The 13,251-nt window shown below is 34.3% G+C and overlaps 1 protein-coding gene across 6 annotated transcripts in view; it reads left to right on the plus strand.

Moving 5' to 3' along the window:
• Positions 1-12,321, plus strand: part of COL11A1 (collagen type XI alpha 1 chain) — a 201,878-nt gene extending 189,557 nt beyond the window's left edge. For all 6 annotated transcript variants that reach the window (XM_032302425.1, XM_032302426.1, XM_032302429.1 and 3 more), the window contains 9 exons: positions 198-305; positions 805-858; positions 964-999; positions 1,100-1,153; positions 2,615-2,864; positions 6,381-6,493; positions 7,936-8,004; positions 10,122-10,355; positions 11,591-12,321. In XM_032302425.1, the coding sequence (XP_032158316.1) occupies positions 198-305; positions 805-858; positions 964-999; positions 1,100-1,153; positions 2,615-2,864; positions 6,381-6,493; positions 7,936-8,004; positions 10,122-10,355; positions 11,591-11,737 (1,065 nt within the window). In that variant the 3' untranslated portion in view covers positions 11,738-12,321. The remainder of the gene's footprint in view (positions 1-197; positions 306-804; positions 859-963; positions 1,000-1,099; positions 1,154-2,614; positions 2,865-6,380; positions 6,494-7,935; positions 8,005-10,121; positions 10,356-11,590) is intronic.
• The last annotated feature ends 930 nt before the right edge of the window (positions 12,322-13,251 follow it).

The raw sequence follows: 13,251 nt of genomic DNA on the forward strand, positions 1-13,251 counted from the left end.
AGCAGTAAATGATCCTGTTAGGTAAGAGAAAAGCAAGTTCTTAATCCTTTATATCATTCAGAAAGGGTTAAAGTTTCTATTTTTTTTTTTTTTTACTTTTATGTTTTGTAAACTTAGTGTGCAATTATTTTATGACTATAGTTTAGTAGATGGTTGTAATTTATATATTGTTAATTTCTTTTCTCTGCCTTCTAAAGGGACATCCGGGTTTAATTGGCCTGATTGGTCCTCCAGGCGAACAAGGTGAAAAGGGTGACAGAGGACTCCCTGGAACTCAAGGATCTCCAGGAGCAAAGGGGGATGGAGTGAGTAAAGATATAAATTATTCTCCTACTCCTTTCCAGTCGTACACACACACACACACACACACACACTCGCACATGTGCACATTCCATTAAACATGACCAAGGGGGTGATTTAGAGTATCTTTAATCTCTTTAAGTCAGTGATGTTTTCAAGAAGAAATTTGCTTAATCTTAAAGTAATAAATTAAAAACATGATAAGTTAGAAATCGAAAAATTATAGTTCAATAGTTAATTACATAAAAATTTATCGAATTTCCAAAACATACAAGTTATTATTCTGAAGGCTGCTTTATATCTATAAAGATACAGACATTGAAGCAAATGGGGAAAAAAGTACAGATTGCCTTGCAAAGGTTATTTCTTAGATTCACAATGAAAAGTTTTAGGCTATTCTTACATATTTCTGCATAATCAAAACCCTGCAGTTGTGTTGTTATGCACTAATCTTATGCATAAACTAGCTGAGGAAAACTCTAATTTGGATGCTTCTCTCTGCAGGGAATTCCGGGTCCTGCTGGTCCCATAGGTCCACCTGGTCCCCCAGGCTTACCAGTAAGTAAGATACAAAAGAATTTTGTAAAGTAAACTTATAAATAGACCAAAGAGTCATGGATTCTCCAGATTTTTATCTGCCCTTTTGCCTTTGCTTTTTTCTAGGGCCCTCAAGGTCCAAAGGGTACCAAAGGCTCTGCTGTAAGTACTTTTGCATTTGGGTTTTTATTTTTCAGGGAAGTCCACTCAAATGCCTTGTTCTTCATTTATCTTTTTCCTTTGCCCTCCCCACCCCCCACAGGGACCTGCCGGCCAGAAGGGTGACAGTGGTCTTCCAGGGCCTCCTGGGCCTCCGGTAAGTGCAGAGTAACAAGACTGATGTCCTGGCAGTTAGCATCCTGAGACTGCCAGTGATTTCTCTGAATTTATAAGAAGGATGGAAAAAAAGGCATTTTCTCAAAGTGCTGATTTTTCTAGGAAATAGCAACTATATTACGTAATCAGGTCCCCATGCCAAGGTTTTCTTTTAATTGAATGTATAAAGATACATTAACTATATATTATGATAATCTTGTTTTTATTTGTTTTTCAAGAAAATGACATACTTTTTTATGTCACATTTTTATGAAAGCAATTGATTGTATGCCACAAATATATATATATATGTCTGACTGCACTAGGAATAAAGACAAGAGTTTAGATACTTGGCATTTGTTTTCCTACTGTATATAATGTTCAACCAAAAAGCAATAGCAATTTGTAACATTTATTAATGCTGACATTTTCCAGGTTTCACATTACTACTAAGTGAGAGATCCACCTTGCTAGGGCTGCCATAACAGGCACCACAAACAAGGTGGCTTAAATAATATAAATGTACTGTCTGACAGTTCTAACGGCCACAAGTCCTAGATCAGACTGTGGGAAGCATCGGTTCCTTCTGAGGACTGTGGAGCTGAAGGTCTGTTCCATGGTCCTCTCCTTGGCTCATAAATGGCCGTCTTCTCCTATCTTTTCCTATCATCTTCTATGTGTGTCCCATAAATTTCCTCTTACAAGGATACCAGTCATATTGAGCTAGGATCCACCCTAATGCCCTTATATTTACTTAACTAATTATATCTACAGAGACCTCATTTCAAAATGAGGTCTTATTCTATGGTACTGGTGCTTAGGGCTTCTACAGAGAACTTTTTGTGACACAATCCATACCGGTATGGATTTAACTATTTAGTGTAGTTCTACTCTTGCCATAAATGCAAATTCAAGTCTGATTGCATTTTCTAAGCTTTTTAATTTAGGCAGTTTTAACTTATATTTGAAATAAGTTAATCTGCATTTTTAAAAGTTTAACGTTTCATAATATAAATTATTATCAAGCACAATAGACAATTCATTAAGTAGCATAAGAACCCTAAAATGGTGTTTTAATCTTCAGAGACCAAAATCTAGTTGTGGAGATAAGACAGGTAAATGAGGACTAATAAATAAATAATCAGGTAATGCACATATGTTCACACAAATCTTTTGCTACATTACGTATGTAGAAAAAGTTCCAGATATCATCAGAGTTGGTGTCTACTTTAGTATCCCTAATAGATTATTTTTTAAAAACTTACCAAGTTTACATATCTATCTACCTATATATGTATATATATATAAATATATATTAGCAATTAGAGAAAACATTGAAAATAGGAAAAACATTGAAAATCTAAACCAACTGTAATTTCTTATAACAGTGACATAACTAGTGATATTTATGCAGAATATTCTATCTTGAGAAGCAATTACATGCACGTTATCTCTTTCCCAGGGTCCACCTGGCGAAGTCATTCAGCCTTTACCAATCTTGTCACCCAAAAAAACAAGAAGACATGTTGAAAACATGCAAGCAGATGCAGGTGATAATATTCTTGATTACTCAGATGGAATGGAGGAAATATTCGGTTCCCTCAATTCCCTGAAACAAGACATCGAACATATGAAGTTTCCAATGGGTACTCAGACTAACCCAGCCCGAACTTGCAAAGACCTGCAACTCAGCCATCCTGACTTCCCAGATGGTATGTTAATAATATAATGACACAGCAAATGTACTGAACCTCTAAGTTACGACGATGCATTGTCAGCTCTTTAATTCTAGTTAAATGTTCAATATAGAATCTAAATAAAGCTAAAGCAAATGATTATTATTCATTCCAATCTTGTAGACAGAAAAAGTCATTTACACTCTGCAATTTAAGATCTGCTTCAGCTGGGGCGCCTGGGTGGCTCAGTGGGTTAAGCCGCTGCCTTCGGCTCAGGTCATGATCTCGGGGTCCTGGGATCGAGTCCCACATCGGGCTCTCTGCTCAGCAAGGAGCCTGCTTCCTCCTCTCTCTCTGCCTGCCTCTCTGCCTACTTGTGATCTCTCTCTGTCAAATAAATAAATAAAATCTTTAAAAAAAACAAGAAAAAGATCTGCTTCAGAGAGTCCTTTGCCATTTTTTGATGATTATAGATAATATAAATGCATTTTCCCTGTACTAACAATCATAGAACAGGTTTTTTGTGTGCATGCATGTGCACATTAGTATATAATTATTTATATCCTATAACCTAAGTTATTTTACATTGATATGAGTAAAATTAACATGATTAACAGCTCAACTGAATCGTATTTGACCTATCAGTTTAGCAGTCATTTGGTTAATAGAATATTTAAGAATTCAGATAGCTTGGGGCAAAAATTTGTGTAATGGATCCACAAATAATCGAGCTGTGAACAATTTATTTGTAATAATAATCAAGATATTTTATTATACTTACATTTTTTTTAAAAGATTTTATTTATTTATTTGACAGAGACAGAGATCCCAAACAGGCAGGGAGGCAGGCAGAGAGAGGAGGAAGCAGACTCTCCGTAAAACAGAGAGCCCGATGCGGGGCTCTATCCCAGGACACTGGGATCATGACCTGAGCCGAAGGCAGAGGCTTTAGCTCACTGAGCCACCAGGTGCCCCTATACCTACCATTTAACATAAACGTTTACATACCCATCCTGAGAGGACAATAGTTTCAAGTATCTTGAGTTAGTTAAGAAACTCACCTAATTATTAAACTAACAAGGTCATCTTAAATTTCCCACTTTACGTGTAAATATTTTATCACTCTTTTTACTGTTGGGACAATATTATTTTTCTCTGTCAATCATATAAGAATGCTGTAACTGAGATCTAAATAATTCAATACAGACAGAAAATTTCAATGTGATTCAGAAATAGCCACCAACATAAAGGAAGAATGTCATAAACTCTTTTCTTAATCAAGAATAGCCTGTTGAAACTAAAACACAGGTAGCTACTAAGGGTTCCATATAGACTAATAACCAAGGTCTTCAAATGTATAATATGTGTATGTGAAAAAGATATATTCAGTTCAGTAGTAATGCAGTGATTTATAAGAATGATTCAGACTTTGATCTAGCTAAGATAATCATACTTTATTGAAATTCAAATATAAAAGATTACAACATGTACTGAGTTATAAAACATGATATGATTAATTAGAACCTGAGAAATCAAGAAAAATTTTTGTAAATTTTGGAAAATGGAGAGTTCACCGTGAGCTATATTTCTCTGTGGTTTCCATATAATAACTAGTATTATTAATTCTTCAATGTGTTAATTAATTGCAATTAAATATTAGTTAATTAACTAAACAGTGCCAGACACTGTTCTTCAGACAGAGATTCATAGATAATGCAGAAGGAATAATGCCTTTGAGCTACTATTATCAAACAATGGAGACAGAAAAATCATAAGTAGTATTTATAGCATATTATGACAGATATTGTGGAAAAAATGAGTATATAAGTAAGGGATGATTCGATTTTGGATAAATAAGATGTTAATATTTAAGGAGGTAACATTTAAGCTGAAACCTATAAAGAGGTAGCCAGTTATGCAAAGAATGGAAAGGGTGTTCTGGGCAGAGGATATGGGTAGTTTGAAAGCCTTGAAGAAGACAAGGTTCTAGTGTCTTCAAGGAACCGAATGTCTCCATGGCTAAAAAGTAGTGAGCAAAGCGGAAAATGACTTTGAAGTTATTTGGAAGAAAGCAAGGTAGAATCCAAAGAAGCTGGTTAAGGAGCTGTTGGATTAATCTAGGCAAAAAATTGTGGTGACTTGATTTAGGGGCCTAATAGTAAAAATAGGAGATGAATAAATTTGAGATAAATTGTACATGGTATCCATAGTATACAGAATTTATTGAATAAAGGTGTCTTGGTAATTAAGTTATTATTATGTTATTTGAAGAACATTTAATGGCAATACTAGCAGATTAAATCAAGAGAAAAAATACCACAGATGAATCTTGGAACACTGAAAAAATAAAATTTACAAAAAAGGTAACAGAACATAAAAAAAAAAAACCACAGAATTTCTAAAAGCTGTAAAATGTATCAAACATTAAGAGTGGTTATCCTGATGGTTAAAATCCTGATGGTTTTTAACCTTTTTATATATATATAAAATTTTTTTTTCCTGAGTATTTCAATTGGTTCCAGATGCAAATCTATAAATGGTGCAATCAGAAAAAATTTAAATGTTTTTTGTTAAATAAATATTTCAAGTGATCTGACATATAGTAGGAGCTAATTAACTATTAAGAGTACTCTCCCTGTTTGTATACTGTAGTAGTAAAAGATAAAGCGATTGGTATTAGGTTTTTAAGAGTTCTAGTACAAGCTAAGCAATAAGAGATTTTGGAATGTGAAAAGTTAATAACCAGTCGATTCACATAATTCAGAGTAATATTTAAAATGTTGTGGCAGCATAGAAAATGGTAGGAGAGAAGCAAAGTGTCATCAGATGTACATCAATGCTATCTCTCAATAGCTGTTAGCAACAAAAACCATATTGTCAATTATTTTTAAACAATTTTGTTATTCCTACTACTTACCATCTTTACTCATCTACTACTAATTTAATGGTCACCGTCATTCAATTAATAGCAAGCTACATTTAAGTATATAAAAATAGACCTACTTTTTAGGATCTAATTCAAAGAGAGGTACATTTACTACAAGAAGTTTATGCTATAAAGTAATGCAAAAGTATGATCCCTGAGGCTAAGTAGATACTATCACCTCCATCGTTACAGATGAATAAACCAAGGAAAAATACAGTGATTATTATACTCAGACTATTTAAGTAGTAAATAAAACATATGAGATTTAGGGTTAAGTTAGCTGATTCCAATATGCATGCAACTTACTTACAATGGCTAAACTGAATGTTAATATTTGAGGAGGTGACATTTAAGCTGAAATCTAAAAGTAACAAACGTGCTAGGAACCAGAGTGTTCCGGGCAGACTGTATGGGCAACGCTTTGATTCAGGCAAGGCAAAGGGTCACTCTTTAACTATTCAAATGCATACCCCAATAGGACCAGGAACATAAAGTGATTCTCATGGGAAAAGATCCAACAATAACAATATTAACTATTCTTTATTTCACTAAGAAACTTTGATATTTAATGCAATCATTTTTCCTATGCATGTATTTTTATATGACATATTTTTTTCTACTTCTAGGTGAATATTGGATTGATCCTAACCAAGGGTGCTCAGGAGATTCCTTCAAAGTTTACTGTAATTTCACGTCTGGTGGTGAGACTTGCATTTATCCAGACAAAAAATCTGAAGGAGTAAGTACCAATCTGTTTTGGTGGTGACTGTTGACAGTTCTTGCCATGTTTTTGCAATATTGAACTAAACAGGAAAATTATACTGTCATATTTTCATTTATCTGCTTTTCTTACAGGGTAATTAGAGCATTTCATTTGCATAAACATGAATAAGACACCAAAGTGATGCACAGAGTTAACAAATACTTCTCTCCTTTATCTTTTACCCAGATGTATTCTTTATGCACCTGCTTGTGCTCTAAAATTCTATGGCTTTTCCATGACACAGCACAGCTGATTCTCAAATTTTAGTGCGTGCATAGGATTCTTCATCCCAATTACCACACGATAGAACTCGCAGCTGTACATGATGTTCAAAATACACAATTTATAATCTTTTACATAAAGTAAAAGTATTGTCTGCATTTGCGTATTTTTTAAATGTTTAGTATTTTCAAAAACATTTCTTGATTTTTACTGAGCAGTATCCATACATTTGAGTTCTATCTTTAAAGCTATGAAGACAAATTACTAATATAGGGAAAGATCTCTCACTAGCATAATTGTATTCTCCAGTTTCTGGTGATAGATGTTGCCTTTGTTTGTAATCTTGTAATAAATCACATTCTTCTTAGTAAATGGTATAGGCATACAGAGGCACAGAAAGTCGTGAAGGCATAACAAGTAGCTTTCGGTGTGTCTAATCTCTTGAGAGAGGTGAAGTTTGTGAGAAAAGGGTGGGTAGCAGTGGCAGGAGGCAAAGCAACTTCTGATTCCCAACCAAACGTGGCCTGTGGCGAAGCATAATAAAATTCCTGTAGCCCCCCAAGAAACCAGAGAACATGGAAAATGCCTCCCCTTACGCTGATAACTCAAATTCCCTACAGTGAGACCTTAGATACCCGTATGTTTTGCTGATGTTTGCAAAGCAAAACAATAAATGCAGATCTATTAAAGATTCTAAATATTCTTCCCAGCAGGAGATGATTAGGCTTGCTTCTTGCCAAGGACTTTTCCAGAGCATGGCACCCTCAGTTACTGGCTGAATGTTTTCAGGATGCTTCCTTTCACTAGGAAATACTGATGGTACTTGTCTTGATGGCTGATACCAGCTGGTATTATGAGGCATACCTTTGCAAAGGGGTTTTGCCTAAGAGTTCCACCAATGTCCCCTCAGCTCTTAATATACTGTCAGTAGGTTATGCCCCACTCCAACTTTTTTGAGCAATTAAAAAAAAAAAACCAAAAACAAAAAGCAGGAAGAAAATGAATCCGTTTTCACTAAGTGGGAATTCACAGGATCACTCTCAAATTTTGCTCTTTATCTCATCGCCTATAGTTCAGGATAGACTATTTTAAAACCTCTATGGCATTTTAGTCTTACTGAAAATTACTGGTATGTACATAAACAATATTGTTCATAATTTTTACCTATTTTCTAACTTCCTGTTCCTTTGCAACAGGTAAGAATATCATCATGGCCAAAAGAGAAACCAGGAAGCTGGTTTAGTGAATTTAAGAGAGGAAAACTGGTATGTTATTACCTCAGCATGAAATGGTTTATCTTACACTTCATTAATAAAGCTCAAATTATGTATTTCTAGGTCCTGACTGTGAAAGTCTAAATTGTAGTGTCCAGGATTCCTTGTGTTCTCCAGCTTGCTCCAACTATATCTCTTAGACTGCTGTGGTATTTTAGAGAAGTCTAAATGTTTTGTATCAGAATACATGGAAATATGCTATACTTACCAAAATAATGTGATCAGATAAAGTATGCATTTCACTGAGTACCTGCTAGACATCATAAAAATAGATTATGTTAGAAATGTCAGGTATAGAGAATGCATAAATTATTTATTGTTCTTTATATCAATGAAAACTTTTGGAAAGTGAAATGTTTTTTCTGATTGCTGCATGTGGCTATAAAGTGAACTGACTGACTTGACCTTTTATTTGGATTGGAGCACAAGTTCACGTAGATATTTCTTGTATATATTTCTCATACAATGACCAGTTCACTAGTAATAATTTGTTATAGGTATTTTAAGATAGGTGCCAAAACTAAATTGACATTATAAAAGGTGTTTAAAAATATGTGTGTGTTTAAAATATTAATAAGAATGTATTTAAATGAAAGTTTCTCATTTATCCAGGTAATTATTCAATTGTTTGATGTTCTTAAAAAAGCTATTATTTTCCAGTGATGGCTATTTTGTAGTTATCCTATGGGAATATACACAAATTAATTAGCAACATTAGTGAAGTTCTCCACGTAATTCTTCACTGCAGTCTTAAAGTTACATTAAATATCCATGTGACATCTTACCACATGTGCAGAAGTGAAAAATACATACACAGAACAGTGTGTGTGGTGTCATTTTTTTGTTGTTTTGGTTTGTTTTCCTTCGTGTCCATTTCCCAAGTGTCCTTTTTTTCTTCAACCAAACAAGGTTCCTCACTATCTGGGCTGTTAGTCAGTAAGGAGTAAATAAATTCAACAATAAGGAAGAAAGTATAGGTAACTATCTTTACAGGGGCTAAATCTATATTCTAGGTAACTTTCCTACTCCATGTTAAGAAAAAAAAAAAACAAAACTAGGTTTCTATGTTTCAGTAGTCCTCCATATTTCGAATGTACCCAATAAAACAAATTATTAATTTAATAAAGGGTTTTAATAATTTTCAATTATCTTCCTGCTCTAAATACAAAATAAGTATTTACTGACTCAACAAATATTCACTTGCATCACCTCGGGCATTATGTTTAGTGGTGGTGACACAGTGGTGAGTAAGTATATCATCTAAGAATGAACAAAGAGGTTGGTTTAGGTCTGTGAAGTAAATTAAAGACCAAACACCTTAGAAAACTATGGCCCCAAAATAAAAACTGCAAGAACCTGTTTAAAATTTGGGCCAGGTGGATGTACTATGAAATTTTTTAAAGAAGTAGGTGAAATTTTTTTTTAATGGGGGGGAGGGGCTGCCTGGGTGGCTCAGTGGGTTCGTTGAGGACTCTTGGTTTCAGCTCAGGCCAGGATCTCAGGGTCAAGAGATCCAGCTACGTGGGCTCTGTGCTCGGCAGAGATGGGAGTCTACTGGAGAGTCTTCTCCCCGCCCCCACATCTGCTCCTTCCCACTTACTCACATGCACTCTTTCTTTAAAAAAAAAAAAATAATAATTAAGATAGGTAACCTCTGCATTGCACCAAGATTCCTCAGTTCCCACTGTTTCGCTATTTAAAAAGATACACAAACACAATGAGAGATAGCTCATAAACTATAATTTAAATTTATTTAAATTACTTTAAAAGGTACACTAATATAATGAAAGATCTCTTGGAAAAAAAAGCGTTTTGGGGGGCATATTTTTAATGGTTAGGACAATGAAGCATAGAAATAAAGTGACTCTTTTCAAAGATCAATAGTGCTTGCAGTAACTCAGGTGGGAGTACAAGAACAATTTCATAAAATCCTGACTCTGGGTCTTCTGTCCCTCCGTGCCTACTTTCTTCCCCTACGTGAAAATGGGCCACTCCATGCATCCGCATGCTTCTGGGATCACAGTTCACTGTCAGCAGTGATTTTTATCCCTTTATAACATAAAAGAGCCAAAGAATCTTCATGTGTCTTTTTATTCTTTTATTCCCAGCTTTCCTATTTGGATGTTGAAGGAAATTCCATTAATATGGTGCAAATGACATTCTTGAAACTGTTGACTGCCTCTGCACGGCAGAATTTCACCTACACCTGCCATCAGTCAGCAGCCTGGTACGATGTGTCATCGGGAAGTTACGACAAAGCACTTCGGTTCCTGGGGTCAAATGATGAGGAGATGTCCTATGACAATAACCCTTACATCAAAGCACTGTATGATGGCTGTGCGGTGAGTATAATCACTTGCCTTCTTTCTCAGGGTGGAAGGCAGTGTGTAACCACCTCAGTTTGGCCCTAAGCCACGTTTCTCTCATGAATTGGATGGCAGTTTTTATTAAGATCTGATGCTCAACACTGGCATTAAAATACAGTGTCTTAGAAGCCACTGATACTCACATACACATGAACACACACACACACACAAACTCTGAAACATACAAATAGACACATAATCTAAAAGCCATAACAGAAGGTAATCTTAGACCATATGCTATTTCAATGGAATTATTCCTGATCATTGAAAACTACTGTGGCTCATTATTCTTGAAATTTAAAAAAAAGCAAAAAACTTTAATTTGTCTCCTTCATCCATGATTCTAAAATGACACATAAAGGAATCAGCATTATTCTAAAATGAAAGATAAAGGGATTGGCATTGTACCATTTATACCATAGATAATTCTTACCCTTGTATTTTGTTTGTAAGGTGCTTCTCTGTTGCTTCTGTATTACCACCTCTTCAGGTAGTTATTATCGGGTTTTTTTTTGTTGTTGTTATTTCTATCTTCTGGAACTATCCTTTTCACACAATGGGAATTTGATTTAAGAAAATGGCCCAGAGACCACACTGAAAACCTCATTGTTTTTGCTGTTGACTAAAGAAGTCACAGTTACAAAGAAAAAGGCCCATGCCTTCAACCAAGTAGGGAGGGTACCCACAGATCAAAGAAGAGAAAATAAAACACATTAAAAGTAGCAAGTGTCTGGATTTCCCAATAGTAATATACTGATAATCATTCACAAAATTAAGATATAGCAGCAGACACGCTTTAACTTCTGACTTTGTGCCCTATAATTTCTCTACTGTATCTTAAAATCTTGATATATATGTAGTATGATTTCAGTGGTAAGTATATATTATTATGAAGGAGCCTGACCCAATTTTATTATCAGTTTTCATATTAAACTGTCCTTGTCAATTCAGTAAGATTCTCTTCAACTGTACAATACATCTGAATATTATAGTTGGGTCATAACAGCTAAATATTAAATTTTCAAAATTTAAAACTACACACGACAGCAGTAACACCAGCAAGAGGGACTCACACAAAGATAATGACAAATTTCTTTCTTGCTCTTCTTTCTTACTTGCTCACCTCCATTCAGAGGCTTAAGAAAAAAATAACATGGATGTTAAAACTATGAAATTATTGTGTAACTTGGTATTTCTGCTTAATTTTACAGTCCAGAAAAGGCTATGAAAAAACTGTGATTGAAATCAATACCCCGAAAATTGATCAAGTTCCTATTGTTGATGTAATGATCAATGACTTTGGTGATCAGAATCAGAAGTTTGGATTTGAAGTTGGTCCTGTTTGTTTCCTTGGCTAAGATTAGGATGAAGAACATACAAAATCAACAGAAAAAAATACCTTGGTGCCACCAACCCATTTTATGCCACATGCAAGTTTTGAATAAGGATGGTAGAGAAAACAACTTGCTACATATATTTGTACCGATTAGAAATACCGATGCCCTTGCAGGGGACAGAATCTTTGCATGACAAAAGCTTCAAAAATCATAAAAATACAAGCTAGTGTGGCTGAGATGGAAACAGGCCTTATTCTTGATTCCCAATTTTCATCTCTCCTTTTCCTATTTGGATTTCTTTGGTGCTGTAGAAAAAAGAAGAGAACGATATATATTTCATAAAAGATATGGTGCTCATTCCCGTCCATCAAGGATGTACTAAAACAGTGTGTTTAATAAATTGTAATTATTTTATGTACAGTTCTATACTGTTATCTATGTGTCCATTTCCAAAACTTGCACGTGTCTCTGGATTCCATCTGACTCTAATTTTATGACAATTGCAGAACTATGATGGCAATAAATATATGTATTATGAAAAAATAAAGTAATTTCTGATGACTCTAATTCCCTTTCTTTGATGAATAATAAAATGCCTTTGTATATATTGATGTTGAAGAGTTCGATTATTTGATGCCGCCAACAAATTTCTGAGGGGCAAAAACCTAGAAGACTCACGGAAGCACACTTGGATCCACTCTTCTCTACTGACAGTAACTTTGGTGAATTTCAGCCAAAAATATCATGCATTTTGATGCTTCATTCAATGCTATACCTCAGCTTCTTCTTTTCAGAGTCCAGGATTTCACAGGATCCTTGTATATATGGAAAATAAGCAAGTTTATATTTTTGGACAGGAAAATATGTATGAGAATCTATTTTAACAAATCGGTGCCTCCATCAAGCAAACAATTAGATGTACAATTTTTTTACTACCTTATCTCATCTCATTGTTTTCAGTGTGCTTCAGTCATCCAGATTAATATTAAAAGATGGGAACAAAGCAATTGTTTATGAATTTGTTCAATGTTATACTTTTTAATCAATCAATTTCTTGAATTTGATTCCACGTTGCATATTATAATAGTCTTCAAATACTATTTTACCTGCACCTTTCCAACAAATACTATTTCTTTTCTTTCAAAATACTATCAAACATTATTTGACCTGCCTAATTTCTAAATAGCAAATGGGTGGATCGTTACTAACAGTGCTTGTTTTGAAAGTCATACTTATTAAAACAATCAAAACATTTTTCCACTAAGGTATTTTCTTCCAGGTAGCTTGATATAGCAATAAAATTTTAAAGTTACAAATTGAACTTTGTATCTATTTTAAGTAATATATGTAAGACTTGGAAATAAATGTTTTATTTCTTATATGAAGTGTTAAATTAATTGACACCAGATTTCACTGGAACATTTTCAACTGATAATTTATCACAAAAGACCATACCTGTAATACTGGAATTAAAACGTGAACACTTGTCATTCAGAAGTTCTTTTATTTTGAAATCAAGTTTGTAAATGTCCTTT

Source organism: Mustela erminea, chromosome 10 (assembly GCF_009829155.1).
Source record: "Mustela erminea isolate mMusErm1 chromosome 10, mMusErm1.Pri, whole genome shotgun sequence".
Classification (NCBI taxonomy): domain Eukaryota; kingdom Metazoa; phylum Chordata; class Mammalia; order Carnivora; family Mustelidae; genus Mustela; species Mustela erminea.